The sequence below is a fragment of the Myotis davidii genome, unplaced genomic scaffold, assembly GCF_000327345.1.
Source record: "Myotis davidii unplaced genomic scaffold, ASM32734v1 scaffold173, whole genome shotgun sequence".
NCBI lineage: Eukaryota > Metazoa > Chordata > Mammalia > Chiroptera > Vespertilionidae > Myotis > Myotis davidii.
This window is the reverse complement of record NW_006286303.1, coordinates 2321874-2330038: the sequence shown is the minus strand read 5'-3', so window position 1 is coordinate 2330038 and position 8165 is coordinate 2321874. Positions and strand designations below refer to the sequence as shown.

The following is an 8165-nucleotide window of genomic DNA, read 5'->3' as shown; positions in this document are numbered from 1 at the left end:
GCGCTCCAACCTCACGTTTCTGTAGGCAGGTATGCATTTAGTTAGACTAGACTAGAGGCTCAAGCTTTGCAACTAGGATTCTCCGAGATAAAATGGTCCTCACAGAAGCACAACTTCCCACACATTAGCATAGTTCTTCCTGTGAACACACCCAGAACTGCTGGGAACATGGTGACCCACACCTTCAGCCCAAAAAAGATCTTGGATAACTTCTACCTAGTCCAGAGGAGGAAATAAATAACATATATTTAATTTGTAATATCTTATAAATATGTTATATAATTTTAATATTACTTGCAAGTGCATGGGAATATCATGTCATCTATTTGGACACTTTAGGCCTGTAAAAAACACCCTGTCATTGAGTTTCTCTCGATGGTGGAGCTCCCAGTCTTCTTTTGGGGGCTGGAATGATCCCAGGGACTGCCTGGATTCTCCTGATTTGATTCGAGTGAGGTCGGGCTGAGCATCTGCGATGGCTGCACCGGCAAACCTTGTGGTACAAAAGTAGTTACAGCTGAGCTGCCCTGAGTTAAGCCCTGAGATTCCTTAATTGTTGTCACAAGATGTTGGATTAACACATTTCTGGAATAGCTGTCTGTTTACACTCTGGAGACCCACCGTCCACTAACCACTTTCTAATTGAATTCTAATCACATTCAAATAGCTCAATAACCAGCCTCAGCTGCAATTCATAAAACTTTAATTGCCATCCATAAATCCTGGGCTCCCCAGAGCTGGGCGTCCCTACAACCCAATTACACTTCCCTAGCAGGCAAGAGAGACTGTCGCAGAGATGGAAAGGGAAAAGGAGGGACGGAAGGACAGGACAGAGAGACAGCCGTGCCTCCAGCTAAGGGCTGGTGCTCCCCTAGGATTTGAGCTCTTGGTTCTCACAGGTGCAGGAAGTCCTGCCCCCACATTTCTTAGCACCGCTGTGGACTCAGGCCTGAAATTAGCTGTTTCGGGGAAAGGGTCAGATTTGTAGCTGTTGTTCACCCTCCCTACTCCAGACAGATTTTCTACGGGGGCGGGGAGGGGGGGCGGGGAGAAGAGAAAGCTGTGGCCTTGCCTTCCCCAAAGATCAATAGCCCCATCTGGCAGCCACCCTTTCACGTAGCCACGGATGTCCAAGTTTTCCGCGGAACCCTGTGCCACTCATAGATGTCCTTTTCCAAACACTCCTGCCATCCGAGGCTGGATTCCTTGCATGGCTCGATTTCCTTCTATCTTTTTGGGGTTTTAAATGAGTGCAGAGGGGACAGTGCTTCCCAGATAGTCTGCCAGCTGCCCAAGATCTGTAAATGCGAAGATGCAGGAGGGAGGACCCAGAGCAAAGAGGGCTGGGGCTTAGGTCCTCTCTCCAAAGTCCTTGGATTTAGTTGGTAAGTGGTGGAACCATTTGGAGAAAGAACAGAGTGACGCTTCAACATCTCTCTTTGCCAAAGGGGGAGCCGCCCATTAGAAAGGGACACAAAGAAGGGTCATTGATCTGAGTAGCCCCAAGTGCAAAGGCATTTTAGAGCTTCTCGAAATCAGCATGAAAAGCCCGTCAGCTTCTTAGCTGGGAGGCCTGACTGTTACTCCCGGGATCCCTCCTGAACTACCCACATGAATGACCTTGGCCAAGGCCAAAAGCTGGGGGACTCCGCGTGCGCCCGAATGTGTGCCCATGGCCTAAGCTGTGCTCCGGACTGGGCTGCTGCCAGTCTTTGCCTGCACAGTCCTGCTCCAAGCTGCAGGCCTCACACTTTACCGCGCCTTCGTCACGGTTGGCACAGAGGAGCAGGGAGCACTGGGCATCCCTATTAAAAAGGCTTCAAAGTCTCCACCTGGTGCGCCCTGCGGCCGGGAGCAGAGGAGTTGGGCTGGGGCCCAGGATGGAGAAGGGGTGGGATGGAGGATTCAGCTCTGATTTCTCGGGAAAGCGTGGAGAAAGAGGGGGAGGAGGCCGGCCTCCCCGCGAAATTAACAAAACCTACATTTTGCAAAGTCTCCCCCCATCCCCCTCCTCCGAGTTATTCCCTGCCGCGCGCCCGCCCCTCCTCGCCGCTTCTGTTGTGTGTGACTCGGGCAGCCTATCCCGAGGGTGGGGAGCAGCCGAGGAGCCTGAGCCGAGCGGTACTCAACTGCATCACGTGCCGGGGTGGGGGCTATAAAATCCCGGAGCCGGGGCGCTGGGCGGGGGACCTCAGGACCAGCCCTCTCCAGGGACCCCTTTGTTCGCAGCCCAGACGCCGACACCTCCGCATCCCCAAGGGCTTGACTGGCTGCACCGGCTCTGCGCCCCGGGCAGAGCTCCGAACAGGAGAGGGGAGGGGGCGCCACAGCCTGCCTGGCCCTCCAGCCACCCACCCCTCCCGACATGTCGCGCTCCTTCTATGTCGACTCGCTCATCATCAAGGACTCCTCGCGACCCGCGCCCTCGCTGCCCGAGCCGCACTCTTGGGTAAATGCCAAAGAGGGGGATTGCTGGGTTGAAATCTTGAAAACAATGTGCTTAATATAAAATACCTTATTTCAAATTCTCATCCTTGATAGTTCAGAGTTTATCCAATAGCAATAATCAAAAGGGAGCTTGAAAATGACAACGAATTACTTATCAAATGCTCACTACCAGAGCTAAATTAACTTGGGATGAGAGGTTTTTTTGGGGCACACGCAGCACCACGCACCTGTCTGCGCCGCCACCACCTACAACGTGGCGGACCCGCGGAGATTCCACTGCCTCACCATGGGTAGGGCGGGGTCTTGGGGCACCTGCGCGCCGCGCCTTCTGGGCTCTCGGGAACCAACTTTTCGCCTGCTGTAGAGGGAGTGGGAGCTTGGGGGGCGGAGGGAGGAGGGGCTTTCGGTGTAACTGGGAAGAGGTCCCAAGAAGTTCCACGAAGGTGGAAGTTGGCTTCCCAGACTCTCCAAGGAGTCTGGTGCGCTTCATTCCTGGTCCCTGGTCCCCAAGTGTTTCGTAATATGGGGGCCTCAGGGACATCGAACTTGAGGGCTGAGCAACTGGCTGAGGTTTGGGGTGGGTGTGTTTGAACTTCAGTGTGGCACTCGGCGTGGGGTTGGCTAAAGCGTTTCCAGACTTTGGGCTAAGCTGGGTCGCCTCTACCTCTCCGCTAGGCCAGAAAGGAGATGATCTGACAATGCCAGCCCCAGCCCCCCTTTAATCCTTGGGCTTTACGTTCCCACACACCAAGGCCTTTCCGCGCTTTGGGCATCTCTGTCCTTCCAGACTAAGTAACGACGTGATAGGACGAGGGAAGGGTGAGGGATGGATACAGCTATTTGGTTGAGCTCAAGAAGGGGTCCTTGAGAGGCATCTTGTCCAAGGGATGGCACGGGGCTGGGGGTGGGGTGGGAGCGCGTCTCTCGAGAATGACCTCTCTGCCCTTCCTTGGCCCGCGTGCAGGGGGCTCGGACGTCAGCCAGGTACCCAATGGCAAGAGGATGAGGACGGCGTTCACTAGCACGCAGCTCCTGGAGCTGGAGCGGGAATTCTCTTCCAACATGTATCTGTCTCGACTCCGGAGGATCGAAATCGCCACGTACCTGAACCTGTCGGAGAAGCAGGTGAAGATCTGGTTCCAGAACCGCCGGGTAAAGCATAAGAAGGAAGGGAAGGGCACGCAGAGGAACAGTCACGCGGGCTGCAAGTGCGTCGGCAGCCAAGCGCACTACGCGCGCTCCGAGGACGAGGACTCCCTGTCGCCGGCCTCGGCCACCGAGGACAAGGAGATTTCCCCGTTGTGAGGGAGGGAGGGCCGCCTCCCTCTCAGCACCCGCTCCCGGGAGTCCCCACAAAGCCAATGCGGCAGGCACCCAGGGGTCAAATACGCGCCCGCTCCGTGGTCCCGTCCGCAGAAGCACGGAGCTGAGTGTTCCCAGGGCGTACCAGCCGGCCCATCCTTCGCGTCTACTCCTTGGCCTGTTTGCTTAGGTTCCACTCTCGAGAATGCGAATAGATTTTGTTTAAATGTAAATAACCTAGATTCAACTCAGTCTTGTCATATAACAGATAAAAAAAAAACATCATTGGCTTAAGTTTAGCACCGTCTGGGTTTTGTTTTTAAAGCGCTTGTCATTTTCCCTCCCCTACTGTCTTTCAGAACCTGATAAGAACACCGGGTTTCCTGACGATTTCCTTTTGTTTGTTTTTTTTAATAAAAGTATTGATATGCAAATAATTTAGAAAAGTAAAACCTGTAGGCCTTGCTTTCTGAAAACTTGCCTGGGGAGAGTTTAAAATCCAAGTGTTGGAAGTTCCTTTTTATGTGAATAGTTTTATATAAGATTATATTTATATTTATTTAAATAAATGAAACAAAATCAAGATTTTGCATTCATGGTGTTTGCTCTCACCCTCTTCCCCTGTCTCCCTCTCCCCAGGAACTGGGAAAAAAGTGTTTGTGAATTCAGATGGAAGTGTTGATTAAAACTGGTACCGTGGGGCACTTGGTTGAGGGAGGTTGGGGCGCTCTAGGATTTCTGTGTAACAGAAATTTCTGCGAAGGAGACACCTTCAGTCCTGATGCCACCTACCCGGAAGTCCTCCCCATCCTCAAAATAGCTGGCCTCCTCCCAGTGGACAGGACAAGTCACTCCATTTAGAGTGATGCTGACATTAATGACAGGCAAACCTTTTAATTTATTTAGTTAGAAAAGGTGAAAATTCCTTACCTGGTATTTCTTTTCTGTGGCAGCCCCCTTTTTCCCTTTTCCCTCGTCTCTCTTTATACTAAAATCAGAATTATGTGAAGACATTTGAATAGTTGCAATAGTTTTAGGAAGAGCACGATCGGTCAAAGCAGGTTGTAAGCACACATGGAAACTTACAAAGAATGCCGTGACTAGAAACATGGCCATTCCTAGTTGTTCCTCTAGCTAAGAAATTAGCGGTTCTCACCAATGCCAAGAAGACAAAAGTTACACTCTCACTTTTCTAAACGAGCTCAAATGTGCCTCTGGACTCTCGTTTTTATGTGGCTCTTTTCTGGTCTCCCTAACTTTAACCTGAATTGTCTCCTTTCTAGTCCCTCTCTCCCCATCACTTTGCGGAGTTAATTCTGCAAGCCTGTCCTGGAGGAGACTGGCTGAACCCTCGGCAGCAGCCTGGCGCTGCCAGGTCCTGGCATCTGAAAGAGAAACGGAGCTGGGCGCAGGGAAACCAGGGAGTCATTTTGTGCAAGCTAACGCTCACGAACACCCGTGGGTGTTATTTCTGATTAGTTTCTGTAAAGATTCCACCTAAGAGGTCAAACCACAGGAAATTTTTACAGACATACAGACCTCTAGGTTTGAATTACTTTAGGTCTGTCATCACCCACACCTCACCAGGTGGGCTTGGGGCTCTAAAACTAGGGGTCAGGAAGCTAATTTGGGAAGGAGGAGAAGGGAGGGAGGATGTGATACAGGTTTTCCCTTCAGAGTCTCTCCCTCTCTCCTTCCCTTCCTTCTCCTCCCCATGGGAGAGAGAAAAAACCCCTTTCAGATACTCCAGGCCTCTCCATCAATTCCAATTCGGGCACTGGCCCAGAGGGGCCAGAGGGACGACAGGCCTCACGGTGCCAAACTGAACACGGAGCGGGCGCCGCTTTGTGCAGCGACTTAACCTGGCCCTCCACAGCGGTCATGGGCAACCAGCTCGCCCCGGGGTCAGGGAGGCGCAGCCTCTAGGTCTCTCTCAAACGCAGCCTCCGGCCCCTCGCCCTGCCCACGGCGAAGGGGAGAGGGCGCCGGCCCGCTGCCTTCTCTCTAGATCCCGTCTCCCTCCTTCCCACTAGACAGGCCTCTCCGGGCCCCAGTACGCGGGTGGGAAGAAGTGACTGTCGAGGAGCAAAAACGGCGCCTTTAAGGAAAGTTCCTGCTCCGGATACAGAGCCCCTGCTGCCACTTTCTGCCCTCCTGTCCCACACTAAGACTCGCCTGGGCGGTGGGCAGACACTGCCTCCTCCCATCTACACTTGGCCGGCCCCCTCTGTCCCTGCGCTCGGGCCTGGCCCTCCCCAAGTCCTCGCCTGACGCCAGGCCCTTCTCCCTGAACGCACAGCCACCCACTGACCACGCCCGATGCTGCCAGCTCCGCCGCTGCCAAGGCGATGGGGCACCAGCCCTCCTGGACTGGGTTTGAGCTGCTTGCCTGGTCTCAGTCCCTCTCCCTCCTGTCTTCGGGGAAATTACTCAGGAAAGAGAGAGTAAACAATGAATCCTCACCAGAAGCAAAGAGATACAGGCAAAGATACCTATCTAGTCATTGGACGTTCTCCAAAGAAAGGTTCCCCAGGGTTTGGGGGTGAGGGTTGGGGTGGGGGTGGGGTATCCTATTTGTCCTAGGACATTCCGTGCCAACCGACCTTCTGATCACGTTCAGAGCGAAGCCTGAGGTCTCCTTGTACACTAGCGTGGATTTTCCATCCGCCCCCTAATCAGTTGTTTGCAAATCAGAATAAGGCGTTGGAAATCTGTCTGCTTTTAAAGGCCTACAGTTTCTCCTCAGGTTAAGAATACTTAGGCGAACACTCAGACACACAGATGCTCCGCTAACCAATCTTGATATGAAACACGGCCAGGGAAGCGTCTCCAGGTTTATTAAAGACTGTTTAAGAAATGTGGGGTCACCTGGACAACTTTGCTACCTGAAAAGCACTAGATGCCAGTTTTCACTGCCCCCTCTTGAGAAACAGGACTGGGCCCCTGTATTTCAGGGGCCTAGAGATACATAATGGAAAGAGAGAAAGAGAATGAGAATGAGAAAGCAGGACCTTGCTCCACTAAGAGAGAAGAAGTGAGCAGCAGGAGCCATTAGTGTGGTTGAGTCCGCCTCCCGGAGAACAAGTCCTTTAGCTTTAAACAGGAAAGGAGTTGGAGGGTCAGGGATGGAGAGCAGGAAGGATGACGTCCTGCCCTTGTGTGCTGAGCCAGTCTAGACATTCAGAGAAAACAGGAGGAGCAGAGACATTTCCCCTTCACCCACCCACTCAGTGACCAACACACACCCAAAGCCAACCCCACTCAGCAAGGCTTCCTGGTTTCACCCAGCAGCCCGTCCTAGGGTGCCCGTGGGCCCAGGTGACAGAGACACTGGTGAAGATAGACCCTCTCCCCTTATTCTGACGTGGTCATCACAGCTTAGTTCCCACCCACCTCATTCCTCCAAGGACATCTAAGAATATTTTAGGAAAAAGAGAAACTTGGGATGTCAAGTCTTTGATTTCTGGCTTCCTTCCTCCTCCCCTCATTCCCACTCCCCACCAATTCTACCTTTTTAAATCTGATCTGGACTAGAGATCTAGTTTGTTTGGTCCACCCTGACTGTGGTCAGGGAATTGCCAGAAAGGTGATTGCTCTAGCTAACAGAGGTCACAGAGAGCAACAGGGTCTGTGTGTATAGGTGTATGTACATGCATGTACATGGTTGTGTGAGTGTATGTGTGCATATGTATATGTGTATGTGAGAGAAAAATAACTTCATTGGCGGTAGTCAGGTTATATAAAGAGAAGAATTGCCCTGACCAGTTTGGCTCAGTGGATAGAGCGTTGGCCTGCGGACTGAAGGGTCCTGGGTTCGATTCTGGTCAAGGGCATGTACCTTGGTTGCGGGCGTGTGGGGAGTGTGCAGGAGGCGGCTGATCGATGTTTCTCTCTCATCGTTGTTTCTGGCTCTCTGTCCCTCTCCCTTCCTCTCTGTAAAAAAATCAATAAAATATATTTTAAAAAATAAATAAAAAGAGAAGAATTATCTGAGAAAGACAAATATCACATGATCTCATTTATTTGTGGGATCTAATGAACAAAATGAATTGACCAACAAAATAGGACCCGAGGCATGGAAGTGGGGAACAGACTGACACATCTCCATGTGGGTTTGGGGGATGAGAAGAGATAAGCCAAAGAATTTATATACTTATATGCATAGCCTATGGATGCAGGCAATAGGGTAGTGAAGACCTGGGGGGGGGTGTGGGTAGGGGCTGAGAGGAGGGGAGTAAAGAGGGGTAAATGGGAAATATCTGTAATACTATCATCAATAAAAATATATATATTTTTAAAAGCTAAGAGTTATTTTTACCAGGTTTCTTTCCCCTCCTCCCCCCCTTTTATACCTTTCCTGCAGGTTCCACTCATTTTTCATGGTACTTCTTGGGAGATTTTTTGGAGGGAGTTGG

General features: G+C 51.6%; 1 protein-coding gene across 1 annotated transcript; it reads left to right on the top strand.

The window, feature by feature from the left end:
* The first annotated feature begins 2365 nt into the window (after positions 1–2365).
* On the top strand, positions 2366–4333 carry GSX2 (GS homeobox 2). The gene is made up of 3 exons (XM_006757840.2): positions 2366–2449; positions 2645–2738; positions 3413–4333. The coding sequence occupies exons 1-3, from the start codon at positions 2366–2368 to the stop codon at positions 3751–3753; spliced, it is 519 nt and encodes a 172-aa protein (XP_006757903.1). The 3' UTR covers positions 3754–4333.
* Positions 4334–8165: the final 3832 nt, after the last annotated feature.